Source organism: Callionymus lyra, chromosome 6 (genome assembly GCF_982586985.1).
Source record: "Callionymus lyra chromosome 6, fCalLyr1.hap1.1, whole genome shotgun sequence".
In the NCBI taxonomy this organism is placed as follows: Eukaryota; Metazoa; Chordata; class Actinopteri; order Syngnathiformes; family Callionymidae; genus Callionymus; species Callionymus lyra.
This window is the reverse complement of record NC_141823.1, coordinates 7,848,814-7,876,675: the sequence shown is the minus strand read 5'-3', so window position 1 is coordinate 7,876,675 and position 27,862 is coordinate 7,848,814. Positions and strand designations below refer to the sequence as shown.

At 41.3% G+C, this 27,862-nt stretch overlaps 2 protein-coding genes and 5 pseudogenes across 8 annotated transcripts; 1 reads left to right on the top strand and 6 right to left on the bottom strand.

Moving 5' to 3' along the window:
* Positions 1 to 320: 320 nt before the first annotated feature.
* LOC148076312 (UDP-glucuronosyltransferase 1-2 pseudogene) lies at positions 321 to 2,649 on the bottom strand (annotated as a pseudogene). The gene is made up of 2 exons (XR_015711426.1): positions 2,562 to 2,649; positions 321 to 2,464 (listed from the first exon to the last, which is right to left on the bottom strand). The product of XR_015711426.1 is annotated as a UDP-glucuronosyltransferase 1-2 pseudogene (transcript).
* A 1,894-nt stretch (positions 2,650 to 4,543) lies between these two features.
* LOC148076311 (UDP-glucuronosyltransferase 2A2 pseudogene) lies at positions 4,544 to 6,759 on the bottom strand (annotated as a pseudogene).
* Positions 6,760 to 7,222: 463 nt separating this feature from the next.
* Positions 7,223 to 9,345, bottom strand: LOC148076310 (UDP-glucuronosyltransferase 2A2 pseudogene; annotated as a pseudogene). Its single transcript, XR_015711425.1, has 2 exons — positions 9,244 to 9,345; positions 7,223 to 9,180 (listed from the first exon to the last, which is right to left on the bottom strand). The product of XR_015711425.1 is annotated as a UDP-glucuronosyltransferase 2A2 pseudogene (transcript).
* A 796-nt stretch (positions 9,346 to 10,141) lies between these two features.
* Positions 10,142 to 12,276, bottom strand: LOC148076309 (UDP-glucuronosyltransferase 2A2 pseudogene; annotated as a pseudogene). The gene is made up of 2 exons (XR_015711424.1): positions 12,175 to 12,276; positions 10,142 to 12,111 (listed from the first exon to the last, which is right to left on the bottom strand). The product of XR_015711424.1 is annotated as a UDP-glucuronosyltransferase 2A2 pseudogene (transcript).
* On the top strand, positions 12,148 to 22,009 carry styx (serine/threonine/tyrosine interacting protein). 2 transcript variants are annotated; one of them, XM_087793392.1, is made up of 12 exons: positions 12,148 to 12,276; positions 13,495 to 13,586; positions 16,408 to 16,440; positions 17,179 to 17,232; positions 17,309 to 17,406; positions 18,678 to 18,738; positions 18,808 to 18,844; positions 18,919 to 18,958; positions 19,031 to 19,081; positions 21,144 to 21,216; positions 21,399 to 21,492; positions 21,564 to 22,009. In XM_087793392.1, exons 3-12 carry the CDS (start codon positions 16,423 to 16,425, stop codon positions 21,638 to 21,640), a joined length of 603 nt encoding a protein of 200 aa, XP_087649518.1. In that variant the 5' UTR covers positions 12,148 to 12,276; positions 13,495 to 13,586; positions 16,408 to 16,422; the 3' UTR covers positions 21,641 to 22,009. The 2 variants fall into 2 exon arrangements, with proteins under 2 accessions (XP_087649518.1, XP_087649517.1); XM_087793391.1 differs by lacking the exons at positions 12,148 to 12,276; positions 13,495 to 13,586 and adding an exon at positions 15,853 to 16,137.
* On the bottom strand, positions 12,309 to 15,618 carry LOC148076308 (UDP-glucuronosyltransferase 2C1 pseudogene; annotated as a pseudogene). The gene is made up of 2 exons (XR_015711423.1): positions 15,167 to 15,618; positions 12,309 to 15,053 (listed from the first exon to the last, which is right to left on the bottom strand). The product of XR_015711423.1 is annotated as a UDP-glucuronosyltransferase 2C1 pseudogene (transcript).
* Positions 22,010 to 23,026: 1,017 nt separating the features above from the next.
* gnpnat1 (glucosamine-phosphate N-acetyltransferase 1) lies at positions 23,027 to 27,642 on the bottom strand. 2 transcript variants are annotated; one of them, XM_087793227.1, is made up of 7 exons: positions 27,474 to 27,642; positions 26,884 to 26,919; positions 25,755 to 25,915; positions 24,693 to 24,755; positions 24,499 to 24,626; positions 24,380 to 24,441; positions 23,027 to 23,531 (listed from the first exon to the last, which is right to left on the bottom strand). In XM_087793227.1, the coding sequence occupies exons 3-7, from the start codon at positions 25,906 to 25,908 to the stop codon at positions 23,384 to 23,386; spliced, it is 555 nt and encodes a 184-aa protein (XP_087649353.1). In that variant the 5' UTR covers positions 25,909 to 25,915; positions 26,884 to 26,919; positions 27,474 to 27,642; the 3' UTR covers positions 23,027 to 23,383. The 2 variants fall into 2 exon arrangements, with proteins under 2 accessions (XP_087649353.1, XP_087649352.1); XM_087793226.1 differs by lacking the exon at positions 26,884 to 26,919.
* Between the last annotated feature and the right edge of the window lie 220 nt (positions 27,643 to 27,862).

Here is a 27,862-nt window from a genome sequence, read left to right as displayed (position 1 = left end):
TGGCAGGGGGTCACATCACTGACAGGATACATCAGTACTGTTGTGTGGTGGAGAGTCTCCACGGTTCCTCCTTCGAGAAGCCACCCTGCCCTCTAGGGGGGGGGGGCTGTAGAGCTTCAAGCCTGTGACCTCCAGACAGAACTTGCACAACCCAATGTTGATTAGGTGACGTTGCATTGATAAAGAAGTAGTAGTATGAGTTATGAAAAGTACTTATGATAAGAAATCATGAACAGAAGTCATCGCCGTGGTACAATGGTATAATAAAGAAGTGACTATGGTCATATTTTATATAGTTTTTTTATTATCCAACAGAGCAGTGTAGAGTACTGTAGCCACTTTGTGGTGGTCTGGAAAGGTTTCTATTACCAAAGATTGTGGTAACTTCTGTGTAGCCACAAGTCTGATGATACACACTGGAGTAGTACTTTATTTTTGTCAGTTTTTCATAACTATAATTAGATAACCTTAAGGTTTCTTTAGAGAGTTTTTCTAGTTTATAGTATGGATTGTGAGTACATATGTATAAGTGCAAATACTGCATCAGCTTTGAAGAGTATTTAGTAGAAAATAAATGGAGAATTAAAATAGTAAATGTACTGTTGCAGAGACGAAGTAGTGCCGCTGGTAATTGGAGCAATACTATAGTTTAGTGTAGCTAATGGTAGCTGAACAAATAAGAATAAGTCAAATGCACCCAGTATATTGCAATGAAATTATTTTAGTTTCTTTGTATATTATTTTCATATTTGAGTATTGTCTTTAAATAGTCAATCCTTTGTGCAAGTTAAAAACACATCTTAAATTTTTATATGTTTAATTTTAAATCATATATTACTATGTTTAAAAAAAACATATTTTTCTTCTCACATTGACAAGAGAAGTTTAATCATGTTTCATTTTTCTTCTGAGACAAAGTCTGGAGCATAAACACAGAATCAAGGCAGCGAGGAACAGAAGTGTCAGGATCACTGCCGTCCCTAAGACGAGCATCACGTCGACACAGTGGTACTGATACCAGCGCAGCTTGTACGACTCAGACCTGAGGTGAGCCGCTCCTTTGTGTCTCATTACAAACTCTATCCAGAAGATGGCGCTGTCTAGTGGCTTCACTGGCTTATCCCTGTGTAGTCGTGAGAGTCTCTGCATGTTGCTCCTGTAAGAGGGCTCCGTCAGGACCTCCTGTATGCCCTGATAGAAAGTTTCTTCAGTCAGCTTGGAGATGCTGATCACCTTGCCGGCCCCTCGTGCCTCGATCCGCTTGAGGTTATCCTTCTGATCGAAAATAAGAGGTATTCCAAGTATGGGGACGCCGTGGTAGATGGCTTCCTGGACCCCGTTGGTTCCCCCGTGAGACACAAACAGTCTGACTTTCGGATGCCCCAAGAGGTCCTTCTGTGGCATCCAATCGACAAGCAAGGTGTTGTCACCCAGAGTGGTGGGTTTGTCCCCCGTGTGCCTCCAGACGACCTTGTGAGGAAGCCTGGCGAAGGCCGCGGCGATCTGGTCCACCAGACCGACGGGAAGGGATCCGATCAGCGTCCCGAGGGACATGACGATGACCCAGTTGTCCCCGGAGCTCCGGACGAACTCCTCCAGGTGGACGGGCAGCGGCTTGGGAGGTCCGCACTGGAAGCCGCCTATGTAGACCACGTTTGGCATGGTGGGACGAGGGAACTCGAAGACGAAGTCGACCCTCATGAGCCACAGATCTGCGGCGTTGAACATCGAGGCGTAGTCGATATCCGGGTGTAAATACTTATCGATGACAGCGGTGTAGTACGGTGCGATGTGCGTCGCCACCTGGTGCTGGCTGTAGATGTACACGATCACGTTGAGGACCCTCTCTGTGAAGCTCATCTTGTCGGAGAGCTCGGTCCCGGTCAAGGGGACGTAGGACAGAGGAGTGGGCGCGAGTAAAACGTGTCCTTCGCCGCTGCTCGTCCATCTGACGTTGAAGACGAGCGGTAGCTTGAGGTAGTGGCCCAGGATGACGCCGGCAGGGACAACAGGGTCCGTCAGTAGGAGGTCATAGTTCTCCTCCTGGAGGGATCGGATCAGATCTCTGTTCTCAAAGAGTGTCACGAGCGCGTCGCTGGTCTTCTTGTGCAGCAGAGAAACACTGTGGGTCTGTTCCATCCCTACTATGAAGCTGGTCCAGACGGACCCTCCCTCCAGGTGCATCTTCACCAGCTTAGAAACGAACCCACTTACATATTCTTCATCGAATCCACAGTCGTAGTCCAGGGTGATTGACGTGTAGAAGTCTGACTCCTCCTTGATATACCAGCTGTTTCTGAAGCGCAACACCACCACCTGGTGGCCCCTGGAGTGTAGCTCCTCCACGATGACCTTCATGTTCACCCAGTGGCTCCCGTCCACTGGATACACCAGGACTTTCCCTGCATCGGTCACGACGGCACAGAGGAGGAAGATGCAGATCCAGGACAAACACATCTCGACTCTGGTAAGTGAGATATTTAAGATCATTTCATTAGAAAAAAAAAACCAACAGCATCGTCTGACACGTTGCTCAACCATTAAAAGACTTAAGTACTCACAGTTTGTCGGTGGACAACAAATCTGACCCTTGAAACCAGTCTTCACCAGGAGCGACTCAGTGTTACGGCTCTCGTGCTGTTACAACTGTGATGTCAAAAAACAAAAAGGCATCGGCGTGTTTGGACCTGCATGTGGATAGACGGCTGTCGTTGAAAATAACAAGCATTAGGTAACTGTGATGGCAAATATGAGCTTTTCTATTGACGAGAGGTTTTGTGTTTTGATACTTAGGTTTAGATTTATTGCATGTCCAGTTTAAATACTGGTCATTTTGATTCCTCGATATAAAGTAAGACGACTTTGGAAACTTCACATTAGAACTCTGGGGGTTTATTGAGCAATGTTGAGCAACGACGTAGCGACTGACATTCAGAGTAGGTATGTAACGATTCAAACTCTCTTGGACCAACATATAGTCTTCTAAGCCAAAAAAAGGGTTAAGATAAATATATAAAATATGATGGGAGTATAGAAAAAAAAAGTTATTACATTAAAAAGTCATTATAGAATATTTATGGCGTAATCCCACCATAATTTATTATATATCATTGTATTACTTTAATATACATTCATTTAATTTCAAATATAAATCATAAAAATAAATATGATACAAAAATATTGTTTATATTCTCTTGCAACTATTAAAAAAATCCGTATTAGAATAGTTAAAACAAGGTAAAAAATAATAATAATAATAATAATCTATGCGGCCCTCATGAGTTTAAACTAATACTTTAAAACACACCATTTCATGATGGTTTAAAACAATTACTAGTTCAATTCCACATTTGATTGTTCAAAATACACGTTGTTGAAGACATTTTTTTCTTTTCTTTTTCTTCCTTTTATAGGTTTTTTCATTCTTATTGGTATTCATTTATTTCTTTTTTACAAAGTGCTTTTATAACATGTTAAATTTATGTTAATATATATAAAATTATGGTTTATCATGAATATTTTATTGTATATATACAATCCAAAAAATAATATATATTTTTTATTTATGTATGTTCTCCATCAAACTCAATTCTTGATGGCCCTGTATAACAGTCCCAGTATGTAGTAAGAATCCATGGCCCCAGAGGAAATGTGATTGCTCAACCCTGGTGTAGAGAGAACATGCTCGATTGCATGAATGGAATGTTTCTTGGAACAGAAAAAAAAAAAGAAAGTTCTCACTTAGTTTTTTTGATGACTGGTAAAGTTTGTAAACTTCACGGATCATAACTGCAGTTCTCATTGGAGGAAGTGCAAACACCTCAGGGTGGGTACGGGGGTTGATGCCAAATGTTTTCAGGGCCCAGAACCTGTTGCTTTTCTTAAAAGTTTGTGAGGCAAAAAGTTTGGAACTTGACACCTGAAGTACCAAAGACATTACAAATGTGTGGACACTGCACAGATGTATGGTGCTTAAAAAAAAAAAGCTAAGCCAAGAGACAAAGCTCTCTCTATACTGGTCGTACAAACCTACCCTCACTTATGGGCGGTTTGTAGTGACCCAAAGGACAAGAGTGGTAAGATGGTTTACTCCGAAGGGGACCCTTCCTAAGAAATGGAGCGTTCCCTGGGAAAAGTTGGGTAATGTAGCTTGGCAGAGGAAATCCTGGGCCGTCTTGCTGTTGGCCCCACAATCTGACCCAGCATAAAGTGGAAGAAAAGAGTGTATAAATACAGATACACTATGATGATGCTCCTTTGAGTTGATGAGTAGAGTGCAGGCAGGGTAGGAGAACTCACATGAGAGATCTTTGGCATAAGAAACAGGGAAGCTTTGAAGTATCAAGACAGGTTATGGTTATGTACGATAACTTTTTCAATCTTCTTCTGATCCCCAATGAGTTGTATTTCGACTGATGACTTCATGTCAATGTCCCTTTTCTCATCGTTGTATGTCGCATGTAAGTTAAAGTATAGCTAGTAACTGAAGACAAACAAACAATTACACAAAGTGAGTTTTACTTTTTATTATTATTTATACGTTTTACTTTGCTATCGAAACCTCTACTACCGCCATCTTTAATAGTCTACCATGAAAAGTGTGTTGAAATGCAAAAATAAAATGCTTTTAGATTGAAGGGATTTTTTTTTTAGACCATTACCTGAAATTATTTTATGAGGTTTTGTGAATGAGGAGATCATTTTCCATTATACAGTTTCATCATTTTTAGAGCTCAGTTTGAGCATTATGTAAGGCTTCATTGAATTAGCTGATTGAGATTTAAAAGCGTCATCTAGTGGCCTTTGAAAATGATTGACTGTATTGTAATGTAATGAACCATCAATATTTACATATTATATTATATTATCACTCGGATTTCACTTTTTTCTTCTCACACAGTCGAATGCAGCAACATGCTAACTTGAAAAATAGAAACAAAAGCAGCAGAACAAAGAAAAGTAAAAACGCAATGACATCCACAGAGTGGTACGAATACCACGGCAGTTTGTACGAGTCCGTTCGCAGGTGAGAGGCTCCTTTGTGTCTCATGACATACTCTATCCAGAAGAGGGCGCTGTCCAGTGGTTTCACAGGCTGATCCCTGTGCAGTCTTGAGAGTCTCTGCATGTTTGCTCTGTAGGACACATCCGTCATGACCTTCTCTAGGGCTTCGTGAAAGACGTTTCTTTCGATGTCAGAAATATCCAAAACCTCTGCGACGCCTTTAGCCTTCATTCTGGCGAGGTTGTCCGCCTGATCGAACACCAGAGGAATGCCAACTATTGGCACCCCGTGGTATATGGCCTCAAAGATTCCATTGGTTCCACCGTGGCTTACAAACACTTTAACCTTCGGATGGCCTAAGAGGTCATTTTGGGGCATCCAGTCCACCAGCAGGGTGTTGTTGCCCAGAGTTTCTGGTTTGTCGCCCGTATGTCTCCAGATCACCTTCTGGGGTAACCTAGCGAAGGCTGCCGCGATCTCCTCTGCAATGTCCTGAGCAAGTTCTCCGACCAAAGTCCCGAGAGACATGATGATGACTCCATCCTCTCCTGAACTCTGAACAAACCGCTCCAAGTTCGGAGGCAAAGTTTTAGCAGGTCTGCATTGGAAACCTCCCATGTAGACCACATTCGGCATCGTGGGACGAGGAAACTCAAAGACAAAATCCACTCTCATGAGCCAGATATCTGCCGCTTGGAGCAAGGAGAAGTAGTCGACATCTTGCCCGAAGTATCGTCTGGCCAGGGCTGAATAGTGAGGCCCGACAACCTGTTTGTACAGATACATCCTTGTCGTGTAGAAGACTATGTTTTGGACCCTCTGAACGAAGGTCATTCGATCAGTTAGACCCGAAGGTGGGAGTGGAACGTACGACAGAGGTGAAGGAGCGATCGCGAAGTGAGCCTCGCCATGAATGGTCCAGCGAGCGTTGAACACGAGCGGAAGACCCAGTTTGTGGGCCAGCAATGCTCCTCCCCCGTTCGCAGGATCCGTTAGCATGACGTCGAACCGGGCCTCTCGAAGATTCCTCATCAAGTCATCATCCTCAAATATAGACGTCACCATCTCGCAGACGTTCCTGTGGAATTCAACGAATCTGTCTCTGAACTGAGAGTCCAACGCAAAGCGGGTCCACATCGACCCTTTTCCTCGTTTGATTTTAATCATCTCGGACACAAAGAGCCGAAAGAATTCCTCGCTGGAGCCTCCGTTTGTGTCGACCGTGACGGTGTCGTAGAGCGGAGACTCTCGGCTGACGTACCAGCTGTCTGCAGCTCGGATCACCGTCACACCGTGTCCTCTGGAGCGCAAGCCCTCGACAAGTACCTGCATGTTCACCCAGTGGCTGCCGTCTTGTGGAAAAACCAAAACGTTCCCAGCGTAAACCGCTGGAGTCACGACACAAAAAATCATGGCAGAGAGCAGGATCATGGTGTAAACAGTTCTGGAAGTCAGGGGGAAAAAAAGGATTCTGTCGCTCGAGTTTTCCCGGATACGCTTGGGAGCAGCAGATTCTGTGAACTCTCTCAGCTGTAATTCCGATTCTGGGAATCCTGCCCTGAAGTTGTGAAAAGTTGCCTGTCAGCTTTTTGTAAGCATCCGTGTTGTGTGTGTGTTCTAAACACTTTTGTTTTGTATAAACTCAGCTTTTTACCTTCCAGTGAAACCGAAATCCCGCTTGAGGAAAACATTCCAAAATCAAACCCTGTTAAGTCACTAACAGTGTCAAAGGAAGTCTCTAGAAAACTTGTGTAAGAACACTTCCTCGTTGCTGACAACAAGTGACAGCTCTGCCAACTCTGCAAAATCTTTCCTTAAACAAAAGCACACCCACATCCCGGGAAAAGCTAAATCACACTAAGCTAAGGGAACATTGTTTACTTTAACTTTTGTAAGTTCCACCTCTCAGGACCCTGAAGTGGGGGAAGATTATCCAGTCCAGGATAGTTAGATTGTCCATTTCAGGTTTTGATGAACCACTTTTAAAGATGTTTAATGTAACACAACATGGTAATAACACAAACCCAACCTTATACATAGACAAGAAATAACAACCTTTCCATTTTAGATTTATTTTCTTAAGGAAAATTGTCTAAATATAATGGGAAAACTTGAATGAATAACAAAAACAAAATTGCCAAAAACTCAAATGATGCTGTACAAATATAATAACAAACATATTTAATTGTAAATTGTTTGACGAGATAAATCTTTGATTGAGAGATTCTTGATTAAAATACAGACGGAACAACAAGGCATTTCATTTCCAAAAATCAGTTTTATTAAAAAACTCCAAGATGTTGAACTAAAAGTTCAACAATCAATTGCATAATAATCAAGTATCATATAGAATACAATGTTCAAGTAGATGTCATAACTCCATGATCAGTTTTATAGTTTTACTTAACAGTTGCAGCTGCAGTTGCCTCAGCCTGAGATTGACATTTCGATGAAGGTTTATACATATGTTTCTCATGACAGTGCATCGGGATGGCTCACAATAAACTGTTGTGTTTTCGCTCCATAAATTGTATTCATATGATCAAGTGTATAGTGTCACATTTGTGCTTGAATTGATTTTAATAAACATGTTATTCCCGTTTGATTTTTCTTTTACAGATGCTCCTGAAGCAACACCTGAAGACGAGGATTATAAATGAGAGAAGCATCAGAGCAGCAGCCGTCAGAAAGAGAAGCACGTCGACACAGTGGTAAGAGTACCACGGCAATCTGACGGACTCTGATCTCAGATGAGCCGCTCCTTTGTGTCTGATGACGTACTCGATCCAGAACATGGCTGTGTCCATGGGCTTCATGGGCTGATCTCTGTGCAGCCGTGAGAGTCTCTGCATGTTGCTCCTGTAGGACGGATCCGTCAAGACTTCCTGGACGGCGTTCAAAAAGTTATCGTCCTTGTCCACGGTTTTGATGCTGAGAATTTTGGCTCCTCCTCTGTCGGCCAGTCGCAGCAGATTATCGTACTGATCGAAAAACAAGGGTAAGCCGACGACTGGAACACCGTGATACATCGCTTCCTGCACTCCGTTTGTTCCCCCGTGAGCAACGAAGAGTTTAACCTTGGGATGTCCCAAGAGGTCGTTCTGAGGCATCCAGTCCACAATCATCGTGTTGTTTCCCAGAGTCGAAGGTCTTTTACCTTTGTACCTCCAGATGACTTTCTGAGGCAACTTGGCAAAATCAGCTGCGATCTTGTCCGCCATGTCCTCAGGAAGTTCTTTAACGAAAGTTCCCAGAGACATAAGGATGACGCTATGTTCTCCTGAACTCTGAACAAACTCCTCGAAGTGCTCGGGCAGAGGCCGAGCTGGTTTGCACTGGAAGCCTCCCATGTAGACGACATTTGGCATTGTTGGACGAGGATACTCGAAGACAAAGTCCACCCTCATGAGCCAGATTTCTGCACTCATCAGTAGCTGAAAGTAATCCAGACCAGGCCCAAGATGCTTGTCACACAGTTTCTGGTAAACATTCTTGATCAGAAGTTGTTGCTGGATAGATGTTGCGATGTACATAATCATATTTTGGACCCTCTGAAGGAAGGTCATTTTATCAGTTAGTCCTGATCCAGTGATTGGAATGTATGAAACGGGTGACGGCGCCAAAGAAAGGTGACTCTCTCCGACCATCAACCAGCGAACATCATAAACCATCGGAAGGTTGAAATATTTGGCTAAAACTGCTCCTCCGCCCCAGCAGGGGTCCGTGAGAAAGACATCAAAGTTGCTGTCTCTGATTTTTTGGACCAACTCCGGATTGTCCAGGAGGGCTGAGATGAAATGAGCAATAGCCACGTGAGCTTCAATAAACTTGTCAAAGATTCCCACAGTCACGTGATAGAAGCTCTGCAGAGGAAGAGCCCCTCGGTCATAAGCAATGAAGTCGGAGATTAGTTTGGTTACAAACTTTTCATCCATGGCTTTCTCCACCTCCACAGTGATGGTGCTGAAGTAAGTGGAGTTCTCCAGGATGTACCAGGACTTGCTGTTGCGAAGAACCGTTATGGTGTGACCCCTGGAGTGCAGAGCTTGAACGACAATATCCATGTTGATCCAGCTGCTGCCTTCAACTGGGAGGATCAAGATGTTGCTTCCTTGACAACCGCTCGTGGTGAAGATGAGCAGCAGCAAAGTTACACGGATACACTCAGACTTCATCTGAAAATGATAAAAGATTTAAAGTCGTCAGATGTAAACTGTCAAACAATAGTTGGTACTCACCGTGAGACTTCTCTCGTGTCTACAACATTAACTTCCTGAACATTCCTTCAGCAGCCTCCTGCCATACAAAGCCCTGCTCCCTTCCTGAGGAGCTGTATAAAGGTAATCTGAGGTTAAATAATCGTCCCGGGGGGGGGGGGGTGGAGAAAACCATTGAAAGAGGGAGGAGACACTCTCCACCGGTCTGTGTGGAAGTTCAAACAAAAAGCTGGATTGAAAGGACTTCAAAGTCAGGAGTTAAAAGAGAGAAAGTTTGTCGAAAAGTCTGATTTATTGTCGAGTCTTATCATCGATGAAAGTGGTCGGCCTCATGTAAACCCTGCAGAGCTTTAGATGCTTATTGCTCAAAGTTCAGTTTGTCAACAGATCTGATGACGTGCGACGATAAGAAAAGATAACGTTGTTTGGTGCACGAGCGGCAAGAAAGTCCTTAATGACCCGCTGCTCTTTACTCCACTCTTGTTGTTGCAACACGGTTGTCCGTAGCATGATAACCATCCCAAAAGAAAGAACTACAATGGAAAGGATTTGAAAAGGAACAAGCTAAAGTTTAGCTGCTGAATGTTTCCAGGAAATTTTTTGAATATTTTTAAATTGCAGACTGGTCTGTAAAAGGCGCTTCACAAGAAGCACATTCTTTCGGTTTAGAATGTTTGGAGTAAATGCAGTTCACATAAAAGAGTCACTCTTCACCTCGTCATCTGTTTCACCACTAGATGGCACATCCTAGTTAACGTGGAAACAAATGTATTTGGAGATATGACAAGCTGCGAGAAAAGGATGTGTCGATATGTACGATATAGTTTCATTAAAAACTATTCATGAGTTGATTCTCTATTTGTTGGAACCAGGTCGACACTTGCGTTTGTTGTATGATTCATGCAAAGAGAAAAAGAAGCCAACAACAGCAACAATTGTCGCCCTCAGTGATACACTCTAGAGAAATCAGAACTATAAGTCAAATTTAATAGGTTCAGATAAAAAAAACAATCAAAGCATCTCATTGTGTCAGTTATGTGATAACCATACATTGGATAATTACGAGTCCTCCAGGTGACGTAGAACACGCTCAGTACAACCTAGTCAAGAGGATTCCCATTTCCCATCTTGAGTATATCTCTACATTTCTCAATAGGCCACATTAAGTACTGTTACTGATCTAAGGGGAAATCAAGCCAAAAAAGAACAGTACAGAAAAACTTTCCTCAATACAATAGGAATGCTTATGAAAATTATTAAGCATAAAAAACATTAGTGCACATATTTTTTTATCTGGGAAGAATCCTATTCCCGTTTGATTTTTCTTTTACAGATGTTCCTGAAGCAACACCTGAAGACGAGGATTATAAATGAGAGAAGCATCAGAGCAGCAGCCGTCAGAAAGAGAAGCACGTCGACACAGTGGTAAGAGTACCACGGCAATCTGACGGACTCTGATCTCAGATGAGCCGCTCCTTTGTGTCTGATGACGTACTCGATCCAGAACATGGCTGTGTCCATGGGCTTCATGGGCTGATCTCGGTGCAGCCGTGAGAGCCTCTGCATGTTGCTCCTGTAGGACAAATCCGTCAAGACTTCCTGGACGGCGTTCAAAAAGTTATCATCCTTGTCCACGGTTTTGATGCTGAGAATTTTGGCTCCTCCTCTGTCGGCCAGTCGCAGCAGATTATCGTACTGATCGAAAAACAAGGGTAAGCCGACGACTGGAACACCGTGATACATCGCCTCCTGCACTCCATTTGTTCCCCCATGAGCAACGAAGAGTTTAACCTTGGGATGTCCCAGCAGGTCGTTCTGAGGCATCCAGTCCACAATCATCGTGTTGTTTCCCAGAGTCGAAGGTGTTTTACCTTTGTACCTCCAGATGACTTTCTGAGGCAACTTGGCAAATTCAGCCGCGATGTGGTCCGCCATGTCCTCAGGAAGTTCTTTAACGAAAGTTCCCAGAGACATAAGGATGACGCCATGTTCTCCTGAACTCTGAACAAACTCCTCGAAGTGCTCGGGCAGAGGCCGAGCTGGTTTGCACTGGAAGCCTCCCATGTAGACGACATTTGGCATTGTTGGACGAGGATACTCGAAGACAAAGTCCACCCTCATGAGCCAGATTTCTGCACTCATCAGTAGCTGAAAGTAATCCAGACCAGGCCCAAGATGCTTGTCACACAGTTTCTGGTAAACATTATTGATCAGAAGTTGTTGCTGGATAGATGTTGCGATGTAAATAATCATATTTTGGACCCTCTGAAGGAAGGTCATTTTATCAGTTAGTCCTGATCCAGTGATTGGAATGTATGAAACGGGTGACGGCGCCAAAGAAAGGTGACTCTCTCCGACAATCAACCAGCGAACATCATAAACCATCGGAAGGTTGAAATATTTGGCTAAAACGGCTCCTCCGCCCCAGCAGGGGTCCGTGAGAAAGACATCAAAGTTGCTGTCTCTGATTTTTTGGACCAACTCCGGATTGTCCAGGAGGGCTGAGATGAAATGAGCAATAGCCACGTGAGCTTCAATAAACTTGTCAAAGATTCCCACAGTCACGTGATAGAAGCTCTGCAGAGGAAGAGCCCCTCGGTCGAAAGCAATCAAGTCGGAGATTAGTTTGGTTACAAACTCTTCATCCATGGCTTTCTCCACCTCCACAGTGATGGTGCTGAAGTAAGTGGAGTTCTCCGGGATGTACCAGGACTTGCTGTTGCGCAGAACCGTTATGTTGTGACCCCTGGAGTGCAAAGCTTGAACGACAATATCCATGTTGATCCAGTGGCTGCCTTCAACTGGGAGGATCAAGATGTTGCTTCCTTGACAACCGCTCGTGGTGAAGATGAGCAGCAGCAAAGTTACACGGATACACTCAGACTTCATCTGAAAATGATAAAAGATTTAAAGTCTTCAGATGTAAACTGTCAAACAATAGTTGGTACTCACCGTGAGACTTCTCTCGTGTCTACAACATTAACTTCCTGAACATTCCTTCAGCAGCCTCCTGCCATACAAAGCCCTGCTCCCTTCCTGAGGAGCTGTATAAAGGTAATCTGAGGTTAGATAATCGTCCCGGGGGGGGTGGAGAAAACCATTGAAAGAGGGAGGAGACACTCTCCACCGGTCTGTGTGGAAGTTCAAACAAAAAGCTGGATTGAAAGGACTTCAAAGTCAGGAGTTAAAAGAGAGAAAGTTTGTTGAAAAGTCCGATTTATTGTCAAGTCTTATCATCGATGAAAGTGGTCGGCCTCATGTAAACCCTGCAGAGCTTTAGATGCTTATTGCTCAAAGTTCAGTTTGTCAACAGATCTGATGACGTGAGACGATAAGAGAAGATAACGTTGTTTGGTGCACGAGCGGCAAGAAAGTCCTTAATGACCCGCTGCTCTTTACTCCACTCTTGTTGTTGCAACACGGTTGTCCGTAGCATGATAACCATCCCAAAAGAAAGAACTACAATGGAAAGGATTTGAAAAGGAACAAGCTAAAATGTAGCTGTTTACAGTATATTGTTTGAATATTTTTTAATTGCAGACTGGTCTGTAAAGGGCGATTTACAAGAAGCACATCCTTTCGGTGTAGAAGGTTGGGAGTAAAGGCAGTTCACATAAAAAAGTCACTCTTCACCTCGTCATCTGTTTCACCACTAGATGGCACATCCTAGTTAACGTGGAAACAAACGTATTTGGAGATATCACTAGCTGCAAGAAAAGTATGTGTCGATATAGTTTCATTAAAAACTATTCACTTTCATGAGTTGATTTTCTATTTGTTGGAACCAGGTCGATACTTGCGTTTGTTGTATGATTCATCCTTCATGCAAAGAGAAAAAGAAGCCAACAACAGCAACAATTGTCGCCCTCAGTGATACACTCTAGAGAAATCAGAACTATAGGTCAAATTTAATAGGTTCAGATAAAAAAACAATCAAAACATCTCATTGTGTCAGTTATGTGATAACCATACATTGGATAATTACGAGTCCTCCAGGTGACGTAGAACACGCTCAGTACAACCTAGTCAAGAGGATTCCCATTTCCTATCTTGAGTATATCTGTGAAGCACAGGGCCGATTACATTTCTCAATAGGCCACATTAGGTACTGTTACTGATCTAAGGGAAAATCAAGCCAAAAAGAAAAGGACAGAAAAACTTTCCTCAATACAATAGGAATGCTTATGAAAATTTTAAGCATAAAAAAATATTAGTGCACATATTTCTTTTTTCTGGGATGTATCCTATTCGCGTTTGATTTTTCTTTTACAGATGTTCCTGAAGCAACACCTGAAGACGAGGATTATAAATGAGAGAAGCATCAGAGCAGCAGCCGTCAGAAAGAGAAGCACGTCGACACAGTGGTAAGAGTACCACGGCAATCTGACGGACTCTGATCTCAGATGAGCCGCTCCTTTGTGTCTGATGACATACTCGATCCAGAACATGGCTGTGTCCATGGGCTTCATGGGCTGATCTCGGTGCAGCCGTGAGAGTCTCTGCATGTTGCTCCTGTAGGACGGATCAGCCAAGACTTCCTGGACAGCTTTCGAAAGGTTATCGTCCTTGTCCACGGTTTTGAGGCTGAGAATTTTGGCTCCTCCTCTGTCGACCAGTCGCAGCAGATTATCGTACTGATCGAAAAACAAGGGTAAGCCGACGACTGGAACACCGTGATACATCGCCTCCTGCACTCCATTTGTTCCTCCATGAGCAATGAAGAGTTTAACCTTGGGATGTCCCAGCAGGTCGTTCTGAGGCATCCAGTCCACAATCATTGTGTTGTTTCCCAGAGTCGAAGGTATTTTACCTTTGTACCTCCAGATGACTTTCTGAGGCAACTTGGCAAAATTAGCCGCGATCCCGTCAGCCAGGTCCTCAGGAATCTTCGTCACGAACGCTCCCAGAGACATAAGAATGACGCCATGTTCTCCTGAACTCTGAACAAACTTCTCTAAGTGTTCAGGGAGAGGCGAAGCAGGTTTGCAGTGGAAGCCTCCCATGTAGACGACATTTGGCATCGTTGGACGAGGATACTCGAAGACAAAGTCCACCCTCATGAGCCAGATTTCTGCACTCATCAGTAGCTGAAAGTAATCCAGACCAGGCCCGAGATGCTTGTCACACAGTTTCTGGTAAACATTGTTGATCAGGAAGTTGAGTTGCACATTATTCCCCATGTACCATAACATGTTTTGGACTCTTTGAAGGAACGTCATCTTAGAAGTAAAACCCGACCCAGTCATTGGAATGTACGAAACAGGCGACGGCGCCAAAGCTAAATGACCGTCTCCAAGTATTATCCAGCGGACATTATAAACCAATGGGAGGTTGAAATATTTGGCTAAAATGGCTCCTGCACCCCAGCAGGGGTCAGTCAGCAACACATCAAAGTTGATGTCTCTGATTTTTTGGACCAACTCTTGATCATCCAGTAGGGCTGAGGTGAATTCAGCGACGGCAAAGTGAGCTTCAACAAACCTGTTGAATCCCACAATAGTCACATGAAGGAGATTCTGCAGAGGAAGAGATCCGCGGTCATAGGAGATAAAATCGTAAATGAGTTGGCTCACAAATGTTTCATCCAGGGCGTTCTCCACCTTCACCGTTATGGTTTTATAGTGAGTGGAGTTCTCCTTGACGTACCAGGACTTTGTGGATCGCAGAACTGTTATGTTGTGTCCTCTGGAGTGCAGGGATTGAAGTATGATGTCCATGTTGAGCCAGTGGCTGCCTTCGACTGGGAGGACCAGGATGTTGCTTCCTTGGCAGCGACTTGGAGCGAAGAAGATGAGCAGCAGCAAAGCGCCGCAGACACACACCAGCTTCATCTGGAGAGTTTCAATGCAATATTTATTTAAACCTGAATTATCAACACGGTTTTCAAAGCCAGGCAACTGGACTCTGTTCTGATGCTGAGAATTGTGGCTCCTGCTGTACTTACTCTGAGGGACTTCAGTCTCCAGTGTTCAAAAAGAAGCTTTATTTTGGCATTCCTCCTTGACCGTTTTTCTCTGCAGTCCTTAAAGGAGGAACTGGGCTTATACAGTCCTTGAGGGGAGAGAATAAAAATAAAGCTAACAAGGAAGTCTGGACGGTGGAGGACCGCCCCTTTTAGTGACTAGTTTGTCCCCTTTATCAGAGTCCGAAACAAACGGCTCACAGCTTTAGATCACAACAAGTATAACTGCAGTAATGTTTTCACCAAACATGACAGGGTTGAAAGCAGAAAAGGTAATATCTTCAGGAGGAAATACTGTTTTGTTGCATTGCTCGACAAGCAGTTGCACATTTTGTTTACCAGTAGAAAGTGATTTGCACCCAATGTCACAAACTGTGCATTTATATTTGAAAATATGTATTGTAGCTTGAACTACAACCACCTCAGTTATTTCTATTCAAATCTACTTAGGTCAGTTCTTTTAGGGCATGTTATGAAATAGAATATAAAGTTAATAATTTGCCAAATTGCATTAGAGAAAACAGACAGTGAAACATAACATCTACCTACAAGATTGTATCCTTTATTTTGCTCAAGAAACTCCCGAAATAGTTTCATAATTGTATTATTATTGTATAATGTTTAAGTTTAAACTACAGAAGCGAACACAAACGCGTTAGGGCTGACCCGACGCATTCGCCGTAGTCTCGTCATCAAGATGGCCGCGGTGTTCGCGCATGCGCGGGCGGATCGTTCAACAGTAACAGATCGTGCACCGTCAGACATCATGGCGGACATGCACGCTGAGCCTCAAAACAAACCGCAGCAAGTGTCGAGCTAACCCGCCGCCCGAGTGTCGGAGAGAACCCCTGAATGACTCGGGTCACCTGAAACCCCCCCGAACTCCCGGCAAGATGGAGGAAGAAACCAAACTTCAATTTCCGTCTCTGCCCGCGACTCAGGAGGAGCTGCTGGTGGGTGAAGCTCGGCGTTCATGTGTCCCTGGTTCACCTCAAGCTCTCCAGGGTTTAGCTTCTCATATGTTAGTCGTTCCGTTTCCAGCCGGACTTCCATGACGGTTCTTTTTATTTGCTGCTAACTTGTTAGCCTAGCCTCCCCTGGCCACGTCATAAACGTGTGTCATTTATTTAGACTTGTTGGAATAGAAGTGTGTTTTCTGTGAGCGAATAAGTGAACATAACTCGATAATAACTTGATTTGTATTTATTATTTCTTTCTTCCAGGACTGGGCCTACCCTATGAGACGAGAAATGCAGGTTTGTGCTGTGATTAAAGCAATAATTAGTGATTCATGGCGTCACTTCCTGTCTGTACTTGATCAGGGTGTCACTTTTAGAAATGCTCGTACATGCACTTGGATTTAAACGTAAGAAAATGACAGTTGAAAGAAGGAAATTAAACCATTCAATGACTTATTGCAGCAAAAAACATTAAAACATTTCAGTGGCACATACCTGAGGAGCAAATGTACATTGTTTTGAAGCTCTTAAAGTTAATAAATCAAGTAAAATGTAGTTTTAAAACTGGACTTCAAATGTGTAATGTTTCTTTTTCCCAGTATTTTTAAGCAGACAGAGGGAAGAACATGCTTGAATGATGATTCAAAATCAAACTTTCAGATCTATTCATGGTCAGGCTCCTCCTTCCATCAGTGATCTGATCCAGCCTTACACCCCAGCTCGGGCTCTGAGGTCTGTGGGTCAGAATCTACTGATGGTTCCTGAACACGGTTCAGGACCAGAGGAGAGAAATCCTTCCAGACGGTTGCTCCTAAGCTGCGCTTGATAGATCTACTGACTCCTTCAAGAAACATCTTAAGACATTTTTATTTGTTCAGGCTTTTCCTTGATTTTCTGGAACTCCTCTTGTGTTCTCAGTTTTATCTTGACCTTTAAAGTATATACTTTATTGAGTATTGTTTTGATTGTTTAAGCGCTTTATAAATAAGAATTACTTAATTACTTTATTTATCCGTCTTTGTGTTTTAATTTCAGGAAATATTGCCCGGATTGTATTTAGGTCCCTACTCTGCTGCAATGAAGAGCAAGGTGTGTGTCGTTCTTATCGTCTGATGTCATGTTTCTCGTGTTAGTTTTTGATTTAACTTGTTTTATTTTTGTCCAGCTGCCAACGCTCGAGCGACACGGCATTACACACATCGTGTGTGTTCGTCAAGACATCGAGGCCAATTTCATAAAACCCAACTTCCCTCATTTATTTAGGTAAGTTGTTTGTTTTTTTGTGTGTGTATGTCTTTAAGTATGTTTTGGTTGCTGTAAACACATTTTCTGTTTAAACAAAAACTTAAAACTCATAACTTTCGCTATTATGTCGTTCGAGGTCTCGATTGTTGTTGTTTTAAAGATCAATTTATCATTCAAAGATTGATAGATAATATAATTGAAGTCAAGTGTTTTGATGTTCGTAGGGTGTTAAGTTTAGTTGGCTGGTTGAGGAAAAGACCTTAAAAGAATAATTGGGTGTTTTAATATAGAGGTAGATCAGTGACATCAGAATATTGATTTTATTTTTTTTACATGGTTTGTTTTCACTTTTCTTTTCTCTAAATTAAACTTTGTTTTAAAATTCATACCCTTTTTTAATTCAATCTTAAAATGTTGGTATAATAGTACTGACACTGATATTTAATTTTAAAGGCTACAAATGAAAAAACAAATAATTAAAAACTGTATATCTTGTGAAATATTGGAATGCTAGTCAAACATCAAACTATGCTAAAAAAACCAACATTATTAAATCTTTTTTTTATATATAAATTCCATTATTTTGAAAAACGAATTTAACCTTTTAATATAGAAATGTTTTCTGTAATTAAATTTAATCTAAAAAAAAAATCAATGCTTAAAAAATTTAAATAAAAAAACGTTTAACATTTGAAATATTTTATGTTGTCTCGGCCTTTTCGAGTTTTTAAATCTGTATGTATTTTTAACTGTGTACTGTTTGTTGATTGTTACAAATGCTTTGTGACCCTGGTCTAGAAAGGCGCTTTAAAAATAACTATGACTTACTTACTATTAATTTCAACCATTCAATATTCTGACGACACTGATGAACTTCCGTAGTCTAAGCAGTGTCCGCACCTGAAGCTTGTGACCGTGAGACGCGTAAATAGATGAAGTGAATCGCATCATCGGTTTAAGAGATCTTGAGGTCACAGAACTGTCGATTGTTTACACCCTGTGTCGTCTTTATCCGGAGGAATAATGTCCTCTTTGTCCCTGGATGTGACGAGACATTTTTTTTTTTTTTTTAACTTAAACAGAGATGCAAGGTTTGTCGGCACTTATCTTAGCTAATTCTTGACCTCTCTTTTATTAATTGATGATTGTCAAAGTAAAAAAAAAAAGAAGGGGCTTCAGGTGATATCTGTTGTTGCGCCTTGTGGTCTATTGCGAGTAATGCTGTAAAAGAAACTTGAATAAAACGTTTATTTGTTTTCCGACTCTAATCCGAACCTGTCTCTTCACAGATACCTTGTTTTAGACATTGCTGACAATCCAGTGGAAAATATCATCAGATTTTTCCCTTCGGTGAGTTTTGTTCTTTTAACCGAATAAAGTTTATTTTTATTTAAATTAACTCACGTGATCTTCCGACAGACGAAAGAGTTTATCGACGGCTGCTTAGAAACAGGAGGTGAGCATATAGTTCTTTGTCACCATGTTGTGTTTGTGATGCAACAAATCCAAGTGTTGGTGTTGATCTTCCAGGGAAGGTGTTGGTTCACGGTAATGCAGGGATCTCCAGAAGGTATCGTCTCGTTACACTCCTTTCAGAATAACAGCTGAATTCTTCCTTCAAAACATGTGTTTCTGGTTTCAGTGCCGCCTTAGTAATCGCCTACCTAATGGAAACATTTGGAATAAAATACAGGTGAGTGTTTCCATGTGGTGTTAGAGATGTTCCTACGCCAGATTGTAGTTCACCTCTTGTTTCCTTATTTTATTTTTATTATGCATTTCTCAATTCCCTCGTTCATCGTGGGGGATATGTTCTAAAATCGATCGAAATCTGCGAACTAATTAGCTTTATTTTTTACAATTATTAAACATGTTTTTAAGGCCGTAAAACCCCTACCACACACACTTTTATACACTTTTCTCAGACAGACTTGAACACTTTTTCTGAGTTCTCTCTTATTTAATCTCCAAGTACAATATTAGTAAATGATCAATACCTTTCTTTTTTTTCCGTTTTGTTTTCTGGTTCTCTACATCCTTATGTTACCTTGACCAGCCTTTCTGACGTCTTGACCGTAGTAAGACCAGCTGGTTTTCAAGAACTAAGTTCCCCAAACTTAACTCGTTCCTTGGCGTCGCTAACTAGTTTTATATGAAACTGGTCACACAAGTCTTCTGAGGTTTATTTAACTGGTTTATACTGGAAGCAGAACCGAATACACAAACACGTGCGGCTGCTTCGCTCGCCTCCTGACTCACAACAAACGCACACGCAGACTACGCAACATCCACAACTACTCACAATACCACCTTATTAAGGAGGAACACTGGCTGGTAGCACTTGACGAATCAGGAGGCAGAACACATGCAGTTCTCCCTTCGCCAATCTGGACGCACTACACTGCACGTTAATACTGTGCGCTGTAAAAAAAAAAAAAAAACGAGCAAAATTACACAAAACAAAAATTTGTGAAGCCACGATAGACGCCCCGCGATATAGCGAGGGACCACTGTATTATCTTTGAATTATTCTTTAAGGATTTGCATTTTCTCATGTTAACCTTTAATAACAAATAAATGAAGTAAAAGTAGTGGAGGATAGAGATGCCTGAATAAAATCTCTTTATTGTCGTTCTTCACACAAAGATGTTTTCCTAGATTGCAGATTATCTATTTGTGGACGTTTGTGTCGGTGATTATTAAACTTGTTGCGTATTAAATCTTAACTTGTGCTTGTATAAATCATATCTTTTTACATGTCAAGATGTACAAGTGGTTTATTTCCTGCCTTGAACTTGTGTTTGAAAGTGTCGTTCTGATGATGGACTAAGAATCAGTTTGTCCTGTTTTTAATTAGACTGATTTTGGCTAAAACGTTTTGACACCAAATATGTTGAAAACCTCAAGTTAGATGCAGGTTCGTGGTCACGACATGAACAAACTGAAGGTGACAGGCGCCCCTCGTTTATTGTGGTGATTACTTTCCAAAGAAAACGTGTAATAAATGAAGTCGGCGAAGTCGCTATTTTTTCTTAATCACTTGGTTAAATTAAAAACATTTATTTCAACTTATTGCATATGAGGTGTCATCACTCTATACATCCTTGGCCGATCCTGACCATCGACCCCTTGTGACCAACATAGACGTAGAATTTAAATATTAGTGTAGCGACAAATCAGTCGTCAATAAATGGATCATTGTGTAGAAAGGCATCATGGGGGTTCACGGTTTTGTTAGCGAGTTTAGTAAGGTAAATCCTACTGTGTTCTGTACTTGTGATCTGATAAGTCAACCGTTTGTAACGGCGAGAATATTTACAGTGGATGTATCTTGATAAAGTATATTTAAATATTCATTACCGTGTAGAAAAATAATCTGTGAAACGGCAAGTGTGTGGAATGTTAAACGCAGATCTTATTGTGCAAGTCTGGATCAGATCACTGATGGAAGGTCTGACCATGAATAGATCTGAAAGTAAGAACCAGAATTTTAAGGTTGATCCTGAAAGAAACTGGCAGCCAGTGAAGAGTTTGAAGGATCGGAGAAATGTGAGTTCTTCTACTAGAGCGGCTCAGAATTCTGGCTGCAGAGTTTTGTATGAACTGCAGGCAAGACAGATCCTTCTTGTTTAGACACCAACATAAACTGTTACAATAGTGTAAACGAGAAGACACAAACGTGGATTATAAACTCCAGAAAGTGTTGTGAGTATGAACAACACAAGCGTCTGAAGTGTGTATCTGTCTTCACTCAGGGACGCGTTCAGCCACATCCAGGAGAGAAGGTTCTGCATTAATCCCAATATCGGCTTCGTGCATCAACTACAGGTGAGACTAGATCTACTGTGATAAAACCTGATGGAGCATTGTTGATGGAATCCTTTTAAAATCCCTGTTTATAATGATGGAAATGAAGGCAGCCGTCTCCGACCGACTGCCTTGAAGCAGTCTGGTGTAGCATCTCTGTCATGAGTGAAGGTCATCGTTGAAATGACGGTTGTGTCGTTCAGGAGTACGAGGCGATCTATTTGGCCAAACTCACCATCAAGATGATGTCACCCATGCAGCTGGGAAGGTCCTTCACGTTCCAGACGGATATGCCAGGTTCGTCTCCGACCGTCGTCCTCCATCGTCGTCTCTAAGGAACCGCGATCACTCGTGTTGTTTCTCCGCAGGAAGTCGGAAGCGCAGCCTGGAGGAAGACGACGACTTCGGGCCCATGAAAGTGACGACGGCCGCCCAGAACGGATGAGCTTCTCGCACTCGTTTCTACACCTTCACGGGAGACGCGTCAATGTTTGGACTCTTTTTCTAAAGCGGGACAGCGACGACCTGGAGTGAAGAACCTTGATGCACTGACGGGAGACTTTTTTGCAGTTTTGTAGTATTGAAGCGTTTTTTTTTCTTTTTCTTTTGCATTTGCAGCCCAGACAGAATTGCAATAATGACTTTTCTATACTTGAATCCATGTGTCCACGAGGGGGCGCTGCGTGGAAGGGCAAGCGGCTCGGACGCTGCAGGACTAATAGCTAATGCCTTTTAACGCCGGAGACTTAGGAACACCTGACCTCACGTCGACGGTGAGGAACATTAACACGAGAATAAAATCCAGTCTGAAGGATCCTGTGATTCTTTGTGTGTGCGAGTCTTCACAGGTTGTTGGTTCAATTTCTCCTAAGTGTAGCAGGTCCAGCCTTCCAGAAGATGCTGAAATTAGATCTTCAGGCTTTCATCTGGTACTCGGTTCAGAGCTCTGGACTAAGTCTTGATTCTTGGGGTGCCAGCAGGGATGAGGATCAGCACCTCCAGTGAAGTGAGACCTTGTGTACGTTGATCTGAGAGAAACGACCTGACGTTTAAAGAACAAATGTTCTGTGAAGATGTTACAAGAGTCTTTATTCTGATGTCCAGATGCCTCTAGAACGACTGTTGGCCCCTGAACTAGCTCATCAATATTGTTAGAGCGACATCTAGTGGTCTGTGGAGATGAAGGCACTGATGTTAATTTGGTGAAATCATCACCAGGAACTCGAGTCAAAATTCAAGTTTTCTCAAAATATCTTGAACAACGAGCTTTGACCCAAACTATTTTTTTTTAAATATAGGAATATAAGTTTGAATCTGAGATGTGATTTAAGTCATGTTTGATCTGGACTCTCAAACTAATCGACAAAATGTGTCTCAGTGAAGGTTTTAAAGTAGTTTCTACATGATCTTTGAACTCATTAGAGGCACACGTGTCTAATCTAGATTTTATAGATATTAAATATGGAGGATTTTCATGTCCCATAATGCACCTGAATTTATCTTCCCTCTTCAGGGTTTTTTATTTTTAGGTTATTTGGTTTTCAAATGTTTTAATATCCTATATCACTAAAGCAAACATGCGTAGCCGAGATGTCAGCTCGTTCATGGTAACATAAGTGGCTCGTCAGACGATATGGTTTATAAAAGACACGTCGGGTCGACTGATGAGGACGAAGTCACTTTCAGGTCAAATTAATTTAAGGTTAATAAGTTTCTATAAATCGTAAATGTTTCACAGCATGAAACCTGAAGTTAGTTTAAGAGAAAAATAAGATTTTGGTGAAACATCTCTAGATGTACGAGAGTCATGAAGGTTCTTCTGCTGACGACGTCGAGAAGAAAGAATCATCTTTATTCTTCGTCCAAAAGGTAAAAAACTCCCAACATTCGATTGATAGCACTCTCTGTTGATATCTCTAGAAATAAATTACTTAAATATTCCCCTCGTCCCGGCTACAAAATAAACGCCCGTCACAAGTCTTGATTTCAGGTCGTGTCACGCGTCCGGCGGAGTCTCTTTGGCGACTTTCTTTGCTGAGGTCAAAGGTCACCTGCAGCACGGTAACAAACCCACAGTAACATCCATCATGGGTGCAGGAGACGACGACGACGAGCCCCCTCGGTACCATGGTAACCATGTTGTCAACATCCTGTGCGAGCTCGCAGTGTCTGTGGCGCCCCCTGCTGCTCAGTCGTGGAAGCGACACTGCATGTACGTCTCCTCGGAGGCGGAGAAGCCCAGCTTCTGGTAGAACGGCACGTTTTTGGACGAACACTCCAGAGTGATTTTGTAGCAGAGCAGCTTCTCGCCGAGGAGGTTGAGGGTGGAGACCAACCTGAGGGAGACGGAGAAGAATGAAACCAGGATGTGGTGTTGAGGAGAAGTGCAGGGAGCGGCGAGGAACGAAGATAAGAGGAGCGAGGAAGCAATAAAACAATATTGAAAAACTTCCTCAACGATAAGAAGTTAATACAGTTATGTAGCCAATCAGCTGTCACTAAATAGATCACAATGAAGAAAGGCATCATGGGAGTTCAATGTTTTGTTGGCACCACCAATAAAGGTGGGTGAGCTTATTAGTCTTTTCCACTACATTCTGTTGCGTCTAACTTTTAGAGTTCTGCAGTTTTTAAAAAATCATCCTGTTTGCAACAGTTAACTGAATCCACTAATGCTATTATTTTCTCTTAGTTTTATTAGTCATGGTTATGCTAACAAATTCACTAGCTTAACTATACCAGAACCAACATGGTAAACATTGTTGGATTAATTCAACATTTTAACAGAGAATCCAATTAAATGTTTCCCACAAAAATCATCCAAATATTACAGGATCTGTTTTAGTTCGTTTTCACTTCAGATTAGAGTTTAGTCAATTAAGATTTTATTTATTTGTAGTGGAATAAAAATTTAAAGCGTTTAATTGAGGATGTTTCTTTGACACATTTGTTCCGTTTCATGTTCTACTTTCACTATAAAATACATTTTATTTCAAATTTAAAGTAACATGTTTTGTTCATATCGTGATCACCTGATTATCCTCCGATATATATTTAAAAAAAATACATTTTCCTCAGATGGAAAGAGGTGGAGGAAGAAAAAAGGAGTAAAAGAGAGTGAGTTCCAGGAAGCAGGCGAGAGTATGAAGCAGGAATGAAGGAAGAACCTGGAGTTTGTTCTCACAGTTTTCCGAGCTGCTTCCCTCTGCACACGTCACTGACGACCACCTCCTCCACGCGTCCTCTCTGCAGCAGACACTTGGGTGAACACTCGCAGACGTGACGTCATGACGACCGGCTCACCTTCGCACAAGAGTGGATAAACTTCTGTTCCGTGATCAGCGTCGCCGTGGCAACGATCTGCCCCAGGTGGGTGTCCTCGACCACCACCACGAAATAGTCGCCGCATTTCTTCATGTGGTCAAACTTTCCTGAAAGTCAGACAAAGACGACGGCGTGAGATTCCGGGGTTTTTTAATTGACTCTCGGTGACTCACTGATGAACTGCTCGGGTGTGACGTCGCCCGTCTGGGTGAGCTGGGACAGAACCTTGAAGAACCCTGGAACAAAGTGTTTCCTCAATGATGGCGTGAGAGGCTTCATCAACTCTCCTCCATATTTTATTGATTTATTGTCAACGTTATCAACACGAGTTAAAAACATTTATGACTGGAAACATCTCAAGGACACAAACTTCCCCTGAAGGTCAACAACATCACAAAGTCAACTGAAGGTTCTTAAACATGGTAGAACATCAGAATATTGAATGGTGCGATTATATTTTTTAATTATTTAATTCAATTATTTTTACATGTGAAGGTAGATTTTTCTTTAAAACATTGGATTTTTAAATTTGAATATTTTTTTTTATATATACAGTTTTATATTCTAATTTAAAAAAATATTGTAAAATGTATAAATTCAATTAAAGACTGTTGATTAAGGTGCAAACATGCAAAACTATGTGTAAATAATAAATTAATTAATTTTGTTTTAAATCAACCTTTACAAATTTTACAAATTATTTAATAGAATTTTTCATTAAAAAAATGAAGCCTAATATGTTTTTAAAGTACACAATAACAACGAAATTTAAATGATTGTGGTGATACTTACAAAGTGATAAATACAATATGAAATATATATATATATATATATATATAAAATGTATAAATATGTTAACGTTAAATTAATTATTTGATTTCGAAACTTGATTTTTTTTTCACTTTTCTAGAAAGTGTTTGCTTCCAACATATTTGTTATAGTTGTAGTATAAGTACAAACTGCAGTACAAATTGTTTATTTTCCTCTCTAGTTAAATTTTATTCATTAAAAAGATGATTTCATCCGTCAATATTAAAGGCCCGTCCGTTGATTCTGGGCCCCTTAGTTCCTGAATAGTGTATTCATGGAAATACAAATACTTTTAATGAGTTTACACATGTTTAGAAAATGTTAATTACATTAAAGGTGATTGTTTCGGTGGTTATTAGAGACATTGATACTCGTTTATGTTGGGTTTAGATGTTGTTTATCTCACTCGCGCTACAGAAACTAACCTCTGTTGTAGTCGGCCGTGCAGAGCGGCCTCAGAACCAGACCCTCGCCGGGCCTGGACGGGGAGATGTGAGGAGAGAAGTTGACAAGGTTCTTACTCCAGTCCAGCTCCTTCAGGAGAGCCGGGTCGAAGAGCGGCGTCTCGTCCAGCAACATTCCACGTCTGGGGAAAACACACGGAGGTGAGTTCACACACACACACACACACACACACACACACACACCCCAGTGCAGGTGGAGTTTGAATCCGCCGTACAGATGTCAAAACTTATTTGCTCAACGGTCGCAGAACTTTGTCCTCAAACACAGATCAACACACGGGTCTTTTATTTATCACACAACACTCCTGACTTTACAGGCATGTTAGACATTTGTTGAAAATAATGTTAGTTGAGTGTGTAGTCCTGGCAATATGATGCGTATCACGATACAGGAGTAACAATATTGTGATACTGTAGTATCAAGTATATATGTGTAGTATTGTCCAGTACTTGACTCTGTTGTTGTAGTATTTACAGACCACATGACTCTTGACGAAGTTGTAACTGCTTTCATTTGTTTTGAAACCAAAATATGTCCAAATCTTTAAAAGATGCTTGAGTCCCTGTATCCTCTCGTCCTCAGTCATCCTCAAGATCTTACTGGATTTCATAGTTCCTTTAGCTGTGGAGGACGTAATAACCACTGCCCTCAAGCTCGAAATGTGATTGCGACACAAAAATTAATAAACTACTTTTAATTATTATTTACATTTAAATTAAATTATTCAATGATTTTACACTTTATTTAAAACGTTTTGTATTGGAATATAAGTAAGTAAGTAATTGTTATTTATAGAGCGCTTTTCCAGACCAGGGTCACAAAGCGCTTAAACAATCAAAACAATACTCAATAAAGTATATACTTTAAAGATCAAGATAAAACTGATAACAGAACAGGAGTTCCAGAAAAATCAAGGAAAAGCCTGAACAAAAAAAAAACATATACATTAAACTAACTATGATAAAAAATAAAACATGATTTGAAGCCATCTAAAAAATACAGTAAGATAAAAATAAATAAACAGATAACGTTCTGAATATCAATTCATTATTGTGTGTAAAAGATCGCAATATATCGATATTTTCTCACCTCAGATTGTTTCCAGGATGTACGGAGAGAAAGAGTCTGTTCAAATATATGTTGTTAAATAAGGTTCTAGCAGATCGATCATGTTTAACTCAAATAACATAAACCGTACATATTTAAAAATGACGCTTAATGTTTGACACGAAACTAGTTGAGAAAATATGACACATTTTACCACAAAACACACGTTTTTAACTTTGATTCTTTTCGACGATTATCGAGAAGTTATTTCGATCGTATTTAACAAAATTAAAAAGTTTGGCTTTATTTCCAGCAAGACAACAATGATTTACGTTATTGTCGTAAAATGTTATTTCGACTGAATTATATTTTAAATCTTTTGAGAGTAAAAATAAGTTTTTTAAAAAGAAAATAAGTGACATTTATGAATGAACTCGGTTCACCAGGTGAGTCAATAGTTTCATTCAAAGTGTTCTTCGTCTCGACTAAAGCTGAGTAAAGACTTTAAACGCGAGTTAAATTGTTTAAAACATACATTAGTGAAAGTATTTCAACATATTCGCGACAGTTTTCTGACATTAACGTCTGTTTGTGAGATGCTAACACATTAGCATGTTAGCTCGAGTACTCACCAGGCGACACACGACGAGGGGAGAGAAAAAAGGGTCGGACTCGCTCCTGGAGGCTGCGGAGGTGGAAGGCGACACCCGGGCTGTGTCTGCGCCTGAAGAGCCGGATTCACATCGTGGACGCCGGGTCAGCGTGGGGTGGAGACCAGGGAGGCTCAGCCAGCTGCTCAGTGACGTGGCGATCCCGGAACTGAGGGCGCTGCCGTGATGACGTCAGAGGAACGGCAAGTACTAAACAAACACACCCGAATTAAGTTTTTTAATTATTTTTTTTAAGTTCATTAAAATAACGTATATTGTAAGATTTAGCCTCACATGAGAAATAAATCATCGAATATAGAATTAAAAGTTCAGCTTTAATAGATGGTGAGATCGGAATAACTGCAGATATA